The 17109-nt window shown below is 49.8% G+C and overlaps 1 protein-coding gene across 10 annotated transcripts in view; it reads right to left on the reverse strand.

Annotated features, from left to right (window-relative positions):
• Window positions 1-283: 283 nt before the first annotated feature.
• Window positions 284-17109, reverse strand: part of LPIN1 (lipin 1) — a 131503-nt gene continuing 114677 nt past the window's right edge. For all 10 annotated transcript variants that reach the window (XM_072771046.1, XM_072771048.1, XM_072771051.1 and 7 more), the window contains 4 exons: window positions 11538-11690; window positions 6089-6203; window positions 5016-5119; window positions 284-2050 (listed from right to left, as the gene is read on the reverse strand). In XM_072771046.1, coding sequence (XP_072627147.1) covers window positions 1891-2050; window positions 5016-5119; window positions 6089-6203; window positions 11538-11690 — 532 coding nt within the window. In that variant the 3' untranslated portion in view covers window positions 284-1890. The remainder of the gene's footprint in view (window positions 2051-5015; window positions 5120-6088; window positions 6204-11537; window positions 11691-17109) is intronic.

Genomic DNA, 17109 nt, shown 5'->3' on the forward strand with positions numbered 1-17109 from the left:
CCGAGCATGTAACCTTCTGAAAGGCATGCTGTGTGTCGGAGTGCAGCGGTGTGGGGCAGTAAGGTACAACAAAATCAGGAATGCAGGGTCGCACGTGGGCGGCCTGATGAAGGCTCCGAGGGATGGCACGACATGGGATACCCTAGCCATCCTCAAAGCCGAATCCTCCCCAGTGTGGGGGACAAGCGGTGTCTGCCTCTGCAGGTGCATGACCTTAAGGGCACCCCAAAATACTCGCATGACGGAATTAACTAAAGATCACTAAAGAACAAGCCCAGAGTAGTTAAGGCAGAACTATTTTTTATTTTTTAATGCCTCCGAAAGGGAATCTGCACATGCATGTTCACGTTTCTAGGCAAATCTGTGATAGACGACACACGTGTGTTTGCCCTTCGAATGGCCAGGCGCACCGTTCCGGAGAGGCCCCCCTTGCTAACAGAGCCCACTGGCTACAATGAAGGCAACACCTCTGGATTTTCTTTCACAGAAAGAGTAAAATTTCATTCAACTGTCGCGGGTTCTGACACTAACACAATGCGATTTAAATATAGGAAAGCGTTTCAATCATTGGAGTAAAACACTCTTTAAAAAAATAATACTTCAAAAAGTAAAGCAAAATCTTTTACCAAAATAATTCTTTCACTTTTCAAACTGTCCTCTCCACAAGCCAATTTTATAAACAAGTAAAGGAATCATCTTCTGCCCCCTTAAAAGAATGTCACTCGAATTCTTATTTATCCACCTGCCCTTAATTTTGGTGGGAAAAGCAAAGGAAAATAAGAAGTATTACCCATACACTCCGAAAGAGGGTCAGTCTGTGAGATACACAGAATAAGGCTCTTTGGATAGTTTAACATCTTTATCTTTTTAATGCATTAATGACAGCTCTAATAGAAAGACTATGGCTAAAATGCTTGTAACAGTAACCCAATCAGAGTAAAGTAATAAATAAGCGTATCTACAAAGGACATAGCTTCTTGAAACAATTTTTGTAAAACCACCTGGTTTGAGAGCTCTCCACAGAAGTCGACATCATTACCGTTTGGTGTGAGCTCCATGCGAATCCGCGTTTAGAGCACCAGCTCTCTGGAGAGGGGCTGGAGAGTGTCGGGCGGATTCGAAATACTGCCCTACGAGTGTTACCTATGATCTGAACTTAAGGCATTGCAGAGCCGGACAAAGCACATTCTAAATAAAACGTCTGCCCCAGATGCATTAAGGCATAAATACTCCAGCCTTGGGCCACAACAATGGGAGGGGAGATGTACCAACTCAACTACGTAGGTCATCTTTAACCAAAGGAATTAAAGAACTTAGGGCCTAACCATCAGACCCGTCGGCAGATGCCACAGGGGACCCCCAGGCCGAGCCAGCACAGTGAGGGTGGAGACCCTGCAGAGGCAGGTCTCGGGACCCTAGGCCCCCACCCATGTGCGGAACAGGGGGCACCCACCTCCACAGGTGGAAATGTGCCCCTACTCTACTAAAGTCCTGCATGTCTGGTGTCCCTCAGCTGAACTGTCGTCGGCGGGGGCCCCCAGGCGGCCACCTCTGCTTCGGTTTCAGTGGCCCACCATGATGCACAGGACCAGTAAGGAACCCCAAGAGCAGACAGGTCAGGGCAGTGGGGCGACCGCCTTTAGGCCACGACCGAGGGGTACCTTCCCGCTCTGAATGCACCCAATTCTCGCCTATAAAGTCCACCCTTCATATTTCACTTAGAAAGGTCTAGCCCCCAGGGCATGGGGACAGAAAAGCCCCAAATTTCTCTGCTCTTTAGCAAATGACTGCATGTCAGGCTCTGGAGCTCCTGCTCCATGGCTCCCAAACCTATCCTTTAATGGGGGGTGCTTGGTCTTCACATGACGTCAGGAGGCTGCTTGCAACATTTTACGCTGAGGCAGAATGAACATCCTGGTTTTCAAAAGGTGGCAGTGGCTCTCTCCAAAAGGTGAAATTACTGAAAGTATCTGAGCAGGGGAAGTCCGAAGAATGGCTTCTTTTTAGCAATGGGAAAACGTGGTCCACCACTTCACAGAGTCTCACATACCTGGAAGGAGAACAGACAACGTCATGACCTCAGAGGGACACCCGGGCAAGCGCAATGCCCACCAGGGACCCTGCTGTGCCTGGGACCTGGGACAGATCCACGACCCTGGGGGACAGACCACCGGCTTCACAGAGTGGCAGTGGTTCTAGAACAATTCCTCACTAATTAGTGGGAAACCAACGAGTGTGCCAAGCAGGAGTCAGAGAAGCCCCACGGGTGAAGCAGGTGGAACCTGATTGGCACGAAGGACAGAAGAGGGACAAGTGGGAGCCGGGGGACAGGACGAAATCAGCGTGGCGGTGACAGCTGCCCGCCTCGGAGCTCACGTCCGAGCCTGCGGGGAAGAACCACAGATAAAGTACGAGTCTGGAGCATCAGAGACTGCTCCGCTGTGCAAGGAAATGGCCCTGGGCCTGGGGTAAGGGGACACAGACTTGACCTTCAGCTCTGCTGTTAGCAGCTGAGTGACCTCAGGCAAATGGCTTCATCCCTTCTAAGCCACAATCTCTTCAACGGTAAAAGAAAAGAAAACTGCCCCCGTGTCCACGTGAGAGAGAAATAAAATAACATATGGGACAGTAAAATGAGCACATTCGGTGCTCGGTGAAGGTATTCAGCGTACATTAACATCAGCCCTCGCTAACTATAGGGGGAAAGCCTTCACCAGCGTGAGGGACAAGAGACGTGGGATCCACTCCCACCAGGTTCGCTGTGTCACCTCGAGCAAGTGTCTTGCCCTCTCTGGGCCTCGGCCGTCACCTTTACAGAAGATGGAGTTGGACTAGATCAGTGTTTCTCAACGATCCTGCAATATTCCCCCCTCCATCTTCCCTGTATCCCCAAGACGTGTGTTAGTCTCTTTGGCCAACACTACAAAAAGAAAGCCGCTGTATTGAAAATGCATCTCCAGACCTCCGGGCGCCTCCAACCAGAAATTCTGACAAGCCCAGGCCTCTCCGCACGTCCCCAGGGTCCTCCCTGACGGTCACGGGGTCTCCCTCTCCAATTCCAATTTGCTAAAAACCAAGAAGCGCTTTCGAAACAAACTCCAGGAATTAGCATGTTCTGAGGCATCAAATAACTTATTAACTAAGGATGAGGGTGTGTATTTAATAAAGGACCCCAACGGGCTCATGAGGAACATCGTGCTTGCACAGAATGGGGAAAATCTCCCCTAACAAGCAAGAATTACGCTCTTCCTGGAAATTAAAACAAATTTTTAAAATACCTCCTGGCTTTATGACCTACTGGAGTGTTGCGGCTGCGGCAGGCAGCCCGTCCCCGCCGGGAGCAGCTCGTGCGCGGCAGGGGGTGGCAAGCCCCGGATCCAAACTGTCGAGTGCTATGCGCGCTGGACTGTGAGAGCAAACAGCTCCTCGGCCGCCGCAGGCCCCAGACCATCTGGTTTCTCAGACACAGCATCCCAGGATCCCAAATGACCGCCCCATGTCCGGTTCCAGGGGCAGTGTGAGCTCTCCAGGGGCAGGCGGGCTGGGTGTCCCCACCCGATGTGAGAGGATGACGTGCAAAGGTCCTCCGCACTGAGGTCCGCGCCAGGCCGAGGTGTGGGCACGGCGGCACCTGAACCCCAGAGCCCGAGCCAGCGGGATGACCTCACAGGCCTCCGGCCCAAACTCCCGTCGGGGCTGGGACCCTCCTGCCGCGTCCCCTGTGACAGGCCTGCCACTGGGCTGCTGCCAATTCTCGGCAGGGTCTCCTCAGTTCAAGTTCCTTATGACCCTGGAAAGACCCCTCCTAGACCTTCTCCAGACCAGGAGACCCCTTCACATAGCAGGGTGCTGCACTGGGAGAGAGGGGACCCCGATGCTGTCGGGACCACTTGGAGTCTACCATGCGGGCCGGGAGAAGCTGTGCGGCCGGGGCAAGGGAGGCGTCGTCCGCACTGCTGCTCTGCCAGTCGGAGGCCAGCCTGGCTCTGCCTCCTGTCCTGAAGCACGGAGGAGGCTCCCGGCTGCATCCCCCTCGCCCTCCCCGCCTATCTGGAGAACTGCTTAGGAAAAGGCATGACTGGGAGGCAAGGGCTGGGCTCCCCTCAGCCTACAGCTGCCCCCATTTAGGCCACATTAAGCTTGACTGGGCCTAAGGACCATCTTGGGATGTGAAAACGTGCTCTAGGGGGAACCTAAGTCTCTCATTTACCTAAAACCACAGGAGGTGCCTGGAGGAAACCATTCCCTTCGAAGCCTCCAGAACCAAACCCCCAGTTCAACAACTCCCCATGAAGCAGGCTCCTGCAGTCCCCCAGGGGGTCACCTAGGGCCATGAGCTGTCTTCTAGGTCTGCACAGATGGTTCAGTAGGAGACACCCCTCTGCCCGGTGTCACCGGGTGGGCAAAGCTCACCAACACATGGCCTGAGGAGATGCTCTCGACTCTAAGAACCCAGAGAGAAACACACCGAAGGCAAGGGACAGTCCACAGCCAGCCAGGATGCCTCATTACAAACAGGAGCCCAATTCAGCCCACTGCCCTGGGGAGACTCTGCTGGACCACAAGTATGAGAGGAATTCTGACAATTTCTGGTGAGAGCATTAGAGCAGGTCAGTGTGTGAAGACACACAGCTTCTCGTCTGTAAATACAGCCTCACAGGGTATTTCAACGTGGTTGCATTTCCAATTTGTACGCTAGGCTTTCAGTCCTAACCTGGCAAATCTAAACCAGTAGTTTTGAAATTCATTAAATTCCACTCAGGAGCAGAACCTCACCACTAACTTAAATTGTTGACCTGGAGGGGACCTGATTTAATACAGGTTGTCCAAAAATTAAGTTTTGGACCAAATGCCAAGAGTTAAAATGTACTACCTCTTTGTAGGAATTCAGGATTAAAATACAGGCAACAAAGGATAAAAAGGCGCACTGTAAACTGTAAAGAATCATTCCAAGACTGAGGCTACAGCCACAATGTAATGACACAGAACTCCCGCAACACGCGCATGCTACTCACGAGGAAATGTTGGTCTTTGCGTGTTCCTGGACAAGTTCTCCTTTGGGATTGACAGTAAATATTCTGTTCAAAGACACTCCTACTTGCTTATATGAATACACATCCTGTATTTGGGAAAGTATAAATTAGGAAAAAAAAAGAGTGCACTGTAAACACAAATAGATGGTATTCCATATTTGATGAAATATTATAAACTTTTCATTAACCAGAACTCTACTTCCAAGTAGCGCAGAGAAAAATTATCTCTGGATGTGAAATTATTAGATCAGTTTTCCCCTTGGGGCCTCCATTCGTTCATCTGTTCAAGAGCTGAGCTAATGAGTAAACAACCTACCACATCCCCTGCAATTCTTACAGCCCTTAAGGCTATTCTCTGACCCATTTTCTCAGGCAGGGGTTTCAAAAGGGGAATTTTCTTACTGGGAAGTTAGTGCCCAACTATATTATCCAGAAGGCTAAGCTCTCTGGCAAATTTGGGTAGAGCACATAAAATCTCAAAGCACTTCCTTTACCATATGCAACAGTGCTCTTAAAACTTGCAATCTCAAATTCACCATTGTGTTAAGGCTTGGCTTTGTGGCTCTATTCTGGGAGAAAGGGTCTAATCCTAATTCTATGTTCTTGTTCTACTAATTTGAGCAAGTGATTTGGAATTTGAAGTTTCTAGTCCCACATTCCAAAGCTTTAGACTAAAACCCACTAGGCCATCTTTAAAGAAAGCTAGAGGGGATCCCTGGGTAGCTCAATGGTTTAGCGCCTGCCTTCGGCCCAGAACATGGTCCTGGAGTCCCACATCGGGCTCCCTGCAGGGAGCCTGCTTCTCTCTCTGCCTGTGTCTCTGCCTCTCTCTCTGTGTCTGTCATGAATGAATAAATAAAATCATAAATAAATAAATAAAGCAAGCAAGCAAGCAAGCAGGCTAGAGGCCATGAAATTACTGAGAGTCTCCTTACAGCTATTTCTAGTGGGATGGGAATCCGGCTCCACATGGAGCCCAGACCCAGCTTTCAGATGACTCCTGGGAGAAAAGGCAGTAATCCTAAGAGCCTTCATATACCCGATCTACTACTTACAGCCGGTCGGTTTCCAAAAGCAGCATAAAAGGGTTCTGTATTTGGGAAAAACAGGTTTTTGATGTCTGTCAAACACTGGACTTTAAACTTCTCTGGCTTCTTCTCAATCACTTCTCTGTTAAAACAAATAAATAATGGATCAGCTTCATTAGCATCAAACTATTTTTAAGTTCACAGAGGGTGAATCCACACTTTCAAGTCTTCCCACAAAGAAAACGCTAAGGACAGGTGATTTTACAAAAGACCTCCACCAGTCATCCAAGGAACAAGGAATTCTGGATGTAGGAGAAGAGAAGCCCTCTTCAAACTCATTTTATGAGCCTAGCATAACCTCAAAAAGAAAACCGAAAGAAGAAAACTTGAGCAAAGTGTGGGCCAATCTCATTCCTGAATGTCAGGAGCCAACATCCTAGATAAATATGCATATGCAAACTGCAGCAAAGCACAAGCTTCACTCCAGGAATGCAAGAGTCATTCAATACTTCAAACCAATTAATGCAGTGTTAACAAATTTACAAATTAAAGGAAGAGAAAATATACCATATCAATAGATACAGACAGGGCATTTGATACAATTCAATAGCAAATCAAGATGAAAAATCTTAAACCTGGAATAGCAGGGAATACTCCAAATCCATAGCAAATGCCCCAGTAACAGTGAAACAACAGGTGGCTTTAACACTATGCCATAGGTCCTCCCTCGGACAGTGACGGAAGGAAAACAATTGAGAATGAGGATTGGAAAGGAAGGAAAAGAAACTGTCGCTATCCACAAAAAACATTAAAAAAAAAAAAGAAAATCTACAGATGAATTATCATCACTAGTAAGAGATCGATAAGACTGCTGGCTATAAAATCAGTGTACAGAAAAAAATAATGTACAAAAATCAATTGCACTTTCATGCATCAGAAGAAACAAACAGGCAGGAATATAATTATGTGAACAGAAATTTAAAATCTCAAATGTCCAGGAATAAACCTAATAGGCTTTCATGGATAAAATGATAAACTTTAGTGAAATAGATTAGGAAAGACCTAAATAAACGAAAAACTACACCATATAAGTGAATGGGAGGATTCAATATTACAAGGAGATACTGACTCTCCCTAAACTGTTCTCCAGGTTCACTGTAATTTCAATCAACCTCTGGACAGGGATTTTGTCCGTATGTTTTTATAAACCTCGATCGTCACAGTCACACACAAGAGCAAAAGCCAGAAACCAAACCACACATTTATGGACACTTGATTTATGAGCATGATGATGATTCAAAGCAGGAGGAAACAGGCAACTGTTTCAGTAAATGATGCTGGGACATCTGAACATCCCTAGTAGGAAAACCAAAAAAAGAAAAGAAAAGAAAGAAAATGGGCCTCTCCTGCACTCAATATGCAAAAATCAATTCCTGGTGGACTACACATCTAAACCTGAAGGGTAACACCTTCAGAACCTATCATCATGCCCACAGTCAGGGAAGCCCTGTTTAACAGACAAGCAGCACAAACGATGGGCAAAATGATATGTTCAAGTACGTGAAACTAAGGATTTATGTTCATCACAAGCCATAAACCGGGGAAGGCTCTTTGCAGGACTCATAACAAAGGCTCCTTATACACACACTTAACAAATCAAAAAGAAAATTGGGAAAACACTTGAACAGGCACTTTGCAGAGGATGAAGCCCAAATGGCCAATAAACGTACGGAGAGAGACATTTCACACCCATCAGACTAGCAAAAATGTAAATGGCTAAAAACGTGGTGGCAAGAAAGCAGAGCAAGTGGAGCGCTCATATACACTGTTGGTGCATAAATTGGTTCAATTACTTTGGAAAACAGTTCAGAATGACCTCGTAATGCTGAATATGTGCAAACGCCATGGCCAGCATTTCCAATCCTGATTGTTTACCTTGGAGCACCCAGTGCACACACATACGAGCAGCACTGCTTTTATTGGTAAAATACTGGAAATGACCCAAGTATGCCTCGGCAGTAGGATGGATAAACTGTGGTAGTCCTACAACAGGATACCATACGGAAGTAAGAGCAGCGACTTACAGTTCTACTCAACGATCATGGGAGCGTAATGTTGAGTGAAAAAAAGCAAGCTCCAGAAGAACATATGACAGTTACACCAAGTTCACACGTGTGCACAATTAGACTAGGATCACTAATATAGGTGATGAAACTGTTTAGAAAACTAGGGAGTGATTCACACAAGATTCGGGGATAATGGCTGCCGTCACTACCCAGTGGGGAGGGATGTGAGTGACTAGGACTTCACATGGAATGGTCTGTCCTTCGGCTGTAACCAGATGGGGGGGCACACTGGTGTTCACTATTTGGTTAACATTCATACCTCGCATATATTTTAGAACTATTCTTCTCCACCTACTCAAAATGTAATTCAGATGATGCTGGTGAGGGTGAGGATGAGGATGATGGGGGTGGGGTGAGGGTAGAGTATCAACCTGAGTGTTATAAGACCCAAGGGCTAGTCCCGGCTCTGTACAGACTCCTATGGACTCCAGAACCTTCCCTAAACTTAACACTAAAAGGGTTTTACATTCTGTATCTTAGGACCCTATGGGTGACTATGTGATTATGAGTCTCAAACTTCAATCTGCTCAGGGGAAACCATCCAAATTCAGCTTCCTGCTTCAATTTCAATCTCTCTCTCTCATGCACATGTGCATGAGTGTGCGAGTGTGTGGCAGGTAGGAGGATGTCTGCATGCATACACACCAGGTAAGTCGTGCACAGTAAGAGGAGACCCCATGTCCCCATTGAAGGAGCAAGTAAGATACCCTGGGAGGAAGCAGTGAGGGCTGCTGACAAGTACTCAGGTGAGCAGTCCAGATTGCCCCTTGCACAGCCTAGGTCTTCAGTGATCTGAATTTGCATATGGTCCCTGGTCACTCAACTCACCCTTGAGGTAATGTTACTTCAACAAACAACAAAGTGTCATTTATTTGAGTCTAGGGCCCTCAGAAAACCCCAAAGGGAAAATGTGGTTGCTTGTGAAACAGTTTCTTCTTTCCCAGAGGTAGAGGCCAGCCTCTGTTCTTGCCAAACTCTAGAATTTCACACGTGGCCAGTAACCCAGTCTTGGGATCTAGCAAAGGTGAATCACTTGTCATTGGTGAGATGCCCCCTACCCTGCACCATGAGACTGAGCCACACGTACCAGGAACGTGTGCCGTACTTAACAGAAGCTTTATGAAGATGATCCGAACAGCCCTGCTGCCACAACAAAATAGGGCAGGTAACAAAAACTCAATTTCTCAGAACATGAGAGACTCCTAACTCTGGGAAATGAACAAGGGATGGTAGAAGGGGAGGTGGGCAGGGGTCGGGGGTACTGGGTGACAGGCACTGAGGGGGGCACTTGACGGGATGAGCACTGGGTGTTATGCTATATGTTGGCAAATTGAACTCAAATAAATAAATAAATAAATAAATAAATAAATAAATAAAATAAAAATTTTTAAAAGCCACTCAATTTCTACTTTAAAAGAAGCTCCCGAACCAAAAGAAGAGGTGTGTGGCACAGATTCCCTCAACTTCTCAGACACATTTCCTAGGATCATAGCATTTCAGGGCTGAAAGGGGATGCCTGAGATCATCTAATGAAACCCTTCCATTTGGCAGCTGAGGACACAGACTTGGGAGAGGGAAGCACCTGCTCGTCACACCACCAATCAGTCGCCGAGCAGCATCAGAGCTTGGGGCTCCCCGTCCCCACCTGCCGGCTGCACGCCCCTTACTATGCTTATTTTCTTTCTTTCCAGTTTGGACCTAGGCAGGATGCTCAAAAGTGCACCCAATGAAAGCACCCTGCTAGGGAAGGTCACTCTGGCTCATGGCAGACTTGCCCATCAATTCTAGAAAATCTGCGAGACGGCTGACACGCAGAACGGCTCCGGCTAGAATGCGGAGCCCGGAGGACCAGGCTGTCGGCCGTGGCTGGGAGGGTACATACATAGCTCCTGGGAGGGAACACACATTGTGAGGTTCCCTTGTTTGGTTTCATAAATCCTCACTGTCCAAAAATCTATCACTTTTGATTTAAATAAGGTAAAAATGAAAAAGATCACCTTAAGCGTATCATTAGTGGTAGCGTATCAAAGCAGTGATGTCAACGTTTTGCTTCGCCCTGCAAATCCTCAGTACTTAATACATGATAATGAGTAGCTTGCTCACTGTCGACATAGGTCAGGGACATAGGACCCCATTTCATTAACATCTGGATCCTACTGAAGCCTACATTGTCAGGACAGCTCTCAAGACTTGAAATGCATTATGGCATCCAGAGGTTTTGCCTGAATTTCCTCCCCAGAATGTCTAAGTTTCAGTGAGAGATCTTTGACTACGGGGAAAAAGTCACAAATCACACAAAACAAAGCAGCGATGGAAAAGGTACCCGCAGAGCTGGAGAGAAATACCCAAGAGGAACCAACATGGTGCTCTGGGCCCATCTGGATCTTTCCGTTGTCTGAATGGTGAGCAGCAGCAAGCAGCTTCCTGCCAGAGCCCCTGGCTGGGTCTTGAAGACACAACTATGTGACCCTTAGAACCAGACCTTGGCAGAGCCACGATAGCCCATGCTCAGAGAGCAGCCTGGGAAGCTGCCCTGGGCCTCGGGGTACAGGGAAGTCCAGTCCCCGCCTCTCCCACCCCAGGAGGCCAGACTTAGTTTGGCTTGACTTCTCTGAATGAGGCTGCAATGGTGAAGGGAGGAGGGTACTCAGACATTGGCTGGATGTTAGAGGACCAGTAAAACAAACCCTGTGGGGGCGCCTGGGTGGTTCAGCCGGTTAGGCGTCTGCCTTCGACTCAGGTCATGACCTCAGATCCTAGGATCGAGCCCCGCGTCAAGCTCCACGCTCAGCCAGGAGTCTGCTTCTCTGTCTGTCCTCCCCCACCCCTGCTCATGCTCCTTCTCTCCTGTTCTCTCTCTCAAATGAATAAATAAAATCTTTAAAACAAAGCAAGTGTGTGACCAGAGCTCCCAGAAATAAGTCTTCTGGGAGACCAAGGGCCAGGCGGGTGGTGGGGGCTGATCGAGGGGCCACTCTACCCAGCCCAGGCCCCCGATTAGACGGATTGCAAGTTGATTCAGGGAGGCCTTAAGACCTGGCCTGGCGACAGCGGCCGGGCAAATGCCCACAAAGGGGAACAGCAGGTGCACAGGCTTGAAGTGGAGAAGATGGTTCTGGAAAACGAGGACAGCTCAGCATGACTGGGTTTTAAGAGGTGCAAGGGGGTGAGGGGGGTCAGGAAGGGTCAGGTGAATGGAGCCAGTGAATCTGGACTTGCCCCCAAACGCCGTGAGGAGCTACTGAAGGGGGTGGCCGGGGACTGTCAGGTGCCCCCCCGCGGAGCAGGGCCGTGGGGGCAGGAGACGTGGAGAGGCTCTCCCAGGGAAGGCCCACAGCGCGGCGCCCTACCTGTGCAAGGCCGAGAAGAGACTGCTGGGGCTGAGCAGCAGGGGCCCCTGGGGCAGCACCGTACCCCGCTCGTTCACCCAGTGCAGGTAGCCCCTCGTCATGTCCGCCATCCCGATGGCCCGCGCGGAGCAGTACAGGAACTTATAGCCGTTTCTGAAAGAGACAGAGCAGTGGCGTGTCACAACCCCTGACCTCGGTGTTCCACGCAGAACAGCACCCCAGCAGAAGGCTCATTCTGGAAAACACTCTTTTGCACTGAGAGCCTGAGTGCGTTTCACTGTCCTATTACTAAGCACATGCGCCTCCCTCACTTGGTTCGATCCTCGTGGGAACTTCGCTCCGTGGGTGTTTTCCCTCCTCTCTACTGCTCGAGAAACTGAGGCTCTCGGCCAACTGGCCAGCCTACCTGCACCCGACCCTGCACGGGGCCCCACTGCCACCGGCCGCCCACCCCCTTCCACGCACCATCAGTGCCCCCTCGGCTGGAGGATTCCCGTAGGCAGGTTCTATATACTCCACCCTCTCTCATCTCCTCCGAAAACCACCACTGCCCCCAGGGCCAAAGCCCCCTTCTTAGGTTTTCCCTCTCTGCAGACCAAATCCCATCTCCCCGCTCCCTTGGCGGCAAAACTCCTTCAAAGAGCCGCATCTCTGCATTGACTGCACATCTCACCCTCGGCAACCCGCTCCAAGCCCACTTGCTCCCCTCCCTCGCTGGCCCCGTAGGTCCCTGCGATGAAGCCACAGTTCTCAAGTGAACAGACTTCCCAGCAGCACCTGGCACAGAGAGGGGGGGTCACCCTTTCCCTCAGGACACCTCCGTCCCTCGGCCTTGGGGACCCACCATCTCCTGGGCTGCTTCCCACACAGGTCCCCCAGCTCTGTCTCCCAGGGCGTAAGGCTTGGAGTCCTGGGGCCTCTGTCCTTCTCCCTGCCTTGCTCCCCAGGGGATCCCACCCCCTCCCGAAAGCTCTAAATGCCACATCCAAACTGGTGTACGATACTTGTGATGTTGCGATATAATAGATACGTGGGGTCTTCATCCCCGGATCCCAGGAACCCAGCATGGAGCTTCCAAACCCTTGGAATTTCCTGAGTGACAGGTCATTTATTATTCGCAACAAGCCCCTTCCTCCACACCTGGGTTTTTACTAATGGGGTGATCCTAGGAGGGGGGCTGGTTGCCATAGGAACCAACCTGCAATCAGAGGGTTGGAACTTTCAGCCCCACTGCGCGCCCCCCCCCACACACACACACAGAGACACACAAATTCTGGGAGAGGTAGAGGGGCTGGAGATTGAATTCAATCACCAATGCCAATGATTTAATCAATCATGCCTACATAATGAACCTCCACAAAAACCCTAAACAGCCCGGACCTCATGGAGGCAAGACCTTTCCATCTCTGCCCTGTGTACCTTTCCATCTGGCTGTTCATTCGTATTCTCTAGAATAAACCGGAGTGTTTTCCTAAGTTCTGTGAGCTATTATAGCAAATTATTAAACCTGACAGGGGGTTGTGGGGCCCCCTGATTTGAAGCCATGTGGGGCCCAAGTGGGGGTAAGCCAGGGACCTCTACTTGCGGCTGGCGTCTGAGGTGGGAGCTGTCCTGTGGACCTGAGCCCCTACCCTGTAGGGTCTAGCCTACCTCTGCGTAGTTGGAGTCAGAACTGAACTGAATCGTTGGACGCCCATCGGTCCCCACAGGGAATTTCAGAATCGCCCCTTGTGACGGCCCCATGCACTGGGTGTCGGCAGTGTTGGGCATGAAAAGCACATCATGGGATCATTCTTCTGTTAAACACAACTCTTCTACTTTATTAGGACTACATTTCACTTTTTTTGACGGTTAAAAGCTTAGTGTCCAAAATGAGATGTGATTAGCATAAAATACGTACCACATTTCAAAGACTTACTATAAAAACAGAATAGATGATATGTCTCATTAATAATTTTGTGTTGATTACATGTTTCAATATATTGGACTAAATCAAATGCTCTAGACGTTTTTTAAACACCATCTATACATGGCTGTCTCCTAAACGTATACTTCCGGCCCAGGCCCGTCTCTTCCTCTCCAGGCCCGTGTGTGCAGCTGCAAAACCCCCGTCACTCAGGGCGTACAGGACAGTAGCCGCCACCCACATGCAGGTGCTCCTGCCGCATCCTCCCCGCTCAGCAAGTGACACTCCCGCTGGCCCAGGTGAGCCGCCAAAACTCAGGGCCACCCGGGCTTCTACTTCTCACAACCATTGACCCAGCCCCACCACACCAGCAGGCCCCCTCAACTCCACCCCAAAGAGGACCCCAAACCACCCCCAAGTTCCCTGCCACCCCTACAGCCCTCGTCCACACCTCCGCGGCAGGGCCTCCCCCTCCACTCCCGCAGCCTGAATCAGCTCCCGGCCCCCCACGCCAAGTCTGTGCACAGAAAGAAAACTTAAAACCCGCTCACATCATGCTCAAAACCCTCCAGAATCTCGTTATGTCTCTCAGAAATAATGCAAATTCTTTGCCATGACCTACAAGGCCAGCGAGACCCTGTCCCTGTCCCTCCCGCCAGCCCCACCTGCTCCCTCACTCCCTCTTATCAGCAAGGTGCCCCTGCCAGCCCAGCAAGGCACCGTGCTCATTCCTGCACCGGGCACCTGCACATGCTGTTCCTTCTGCCTGGAACACTGTTCCCCACACCTCCGGCTCGCACACTCCCTCCTGTCACCTAGGTCTCTGCTCCGATGTCACCTCCTCAGAGGGCCCTTCCCTTGCCCTTCTATTTCATAAAACACACCCTCACTTACCCTGACTGGATCCAGGCACTAAACCTTTGCTCTGCTTTGTTTTTCCTAACAGCACTCAGCACAAATATTATAGCATAGTTCCCTGTTTGATCTCTCATTAATCCAGAAGCCTCCCAAGGGAGGGCAGGGGGCTTTGTCCCAATCCTTTCTGTAACCCTGGTGCCAAAAACCATGCTGGCAAGTGACAGACACTTAGTGAATATTTGCTGCATGAGCGAATACAAACTACCCACTTCTCATCCAACTTATTGCATGAATGTTTTACGCTGGTCAAGGAACGCGTCTCTACCCTCACTTACTATGTTCCTTAAAACTAGGAAACAGGAAAACTTTAAGATGAAGAGAATCCAGAAATACCAGCTTGTTTGGAATACAGGGATGCATCTGAAAATCAACCAACCTTTTTAATTAAACATCTTTGTATTTTAGCTGTCTAATTAATGCGATCTTAAAAAAAAAAAACACTATTTCTGTATAGAGCTCTTCACATCAAAATCCTAAAAGCTGCCACCTGCAGGGGCTTGAGATGCTAATTTTATTCAAAACCTGATTTTCAAATACATCTCATGGTTTGATTAGGCCACTGCCTTGTTCTCACCGTGCAAGTATCCTGCTTCAAAGGCCATGACTAAACTTGGCTAGAAAATCAGCTTGAAGATGTCCTCGGGGGTGGGGAAATGCTTGTTGGAGACAGCGCCTTTGCCCCCATGAAAGCCATCTGAAATACCAAGCGCTCCCATCTAGTGCTCAAGTGGCACCAAGTCACCAACGCATACTCTCAAGGGAGCACCTCGGGGGTAAGACCCCTCACTCAGAGGCGCAGGACGTGTCTTCTTGTCGACGCCCTGCCAGCGGGCACTCCCTCGCTGGGCCCAGGCTGGCCTGGCACAGCCCTTCCCTTCGGGAACAGAGCACTCGGGGAAACCTACCCGTCACAGCAAAGGTGGAACGGAGGGCTCCCCGGGAGGGAAGGATGAGGCCTGCCCGAGGAGAGAGCATGAGCAGAGGTACGACACACACGGATCACACTTACCCCCAGCATCTCAGCAACTGCAACAGGACTCGGGGAAATACCAGAGCCAAAAGGAAAGAACATTCCACGTCCAGTCTTTGCACTGACGGTTTCTCCATCTGTCCCAGTCTCTGTATCTCTCTTAAAACACTTGGCCCAGGCAGATATTAAAATAGCTTGGAAGGATTATCTTTGGGGCTATTTGCCAAGATAAGCTCCTAGGCTGAAGTTTCTCCACGACTGACATCTTGGCCTGGATAAATCATTATTCGGGGGCAGGGCAGAAAGCCCAGCAGCGCCGCATCACGGGGCACCTAGCAGCATCCCTGGACCACCTGTGAAGTGTCCATGACACGCCCCAGGCACGACAACCAGAAACATCTCCGGACATTGCCGTGCTCTCTGAAGGCCAAAATCGCCCTCGGTTGGGAGCACCGTTGTCCTGGAGCCCCATTTGCAGGCCCAGAGGAAGGATAGTCGCCTGCTCCCTCGAGGATGGAAGCTCTATGCCAAACTCAGACTTGTTCTCAGCCCAGCTTCCAAGGCCCCCTGCCCGGAGCTTCCCTTTGGCGCCCACCGTGCACGGGCTCGCCTTTCAGCCCCACCTCCTCTTACCCTTGCCCTTGACAAGTGTGCTTCTCTGCAAACCCTGCTCACCCAATAAGGCTCAGCTCCAGGGCCTCCTCCTCATTAAAACTGTCTTGGATTCCTCATCCCTCCCATCAGAATTAACTTCTCCCTCACATCTGTATAAGAAGCTGCATCTCACTGCACACCCCTCACTACCTCCTGACAGGGGTGCTATCTGCTTCTACAGGACCCCGAACTCCCGGAGGGAGGGGCACCCACAGCCCGTACAGCACCCACAACAGCCCCTGCTGCATAGTGGGTTTGCAATCAAAGTCCTCTCAATCCTGGGGTTCTGAGGCCTGGCTTGGAAAAGCTCACCCGGTGGTAGCACACACACTGTGACCGCAACCCCACGACCCACAGCACTGTGCTCTGGGCCCGGCAGGGTCCTCAGGGATCACCTGGCCTCATTTTCCCAAGTTAGACATAAGGCAACCAACACTGGGAGTGGGGGACGAGGTCTAAGCATCCAGGGTGAGCTAAGTCCTTCAAAACCCAGGCCCTCACTCCCCATCAAGACCTTCCATCCCTACTGGCAGCAGTAATGAGCGCAGTTGCCTAAGAAGACCTCAGGTGGAAGAGAGAACGATGCTGTGGGCAGAAGAGAGATCCTAGTAAGTCTGCTAATGATGATTTCCGTTCTCAGCATCCTGGCTTCACACGGCACAGTCTTCAGGCCACGGACAAATGCATCCATCCAGCGTTCATTCTCACTACATTGACTTTTAGTTATGTGATTATAAAAACATGCATCAAATAAGGTGGAAAACCAGAGCAATTATTGTCTAGGTTTAGCCCCTAAACGACCCACTGGCTCAATGATCTAAATGTTAGGAAACAAAAAAAATAAAAAAATAAAAAATAAATGTTAGGAAACAGTCCTTTACTTATTGAACATATTTGAACCCGAGAGAGGGGTTTCATGTCTTCCACTTGTATTTGCTACAGTTGGTTTTATTTTTAAGAGAGTGCAGGTGAGGCGGTGGCCGGGGCAGAGGGAGAGGGCGAGGGAGAGGCTCAAGCAGGCTCTACGCTCAGCACAGAGCCCGATGTAGGGCTCTATCTCACGACCATGAGATAGTGACCAGAGCTGAAATCAAGAGTCGGATACCTAACTGACTGAGCCACCC

Source organism: Canis lupus, chromosome 12 (genome assembly GCF_048164855.1).
Source record: "Canis lupus baileyi chromosome 12, mCanLup2.hap1, whole genome shotgun sequence".
NCBI lineage: Eukaryota > Metazoa > Chordata > Mammalia > Carnivora > Canidae > Canis > Canis lupus.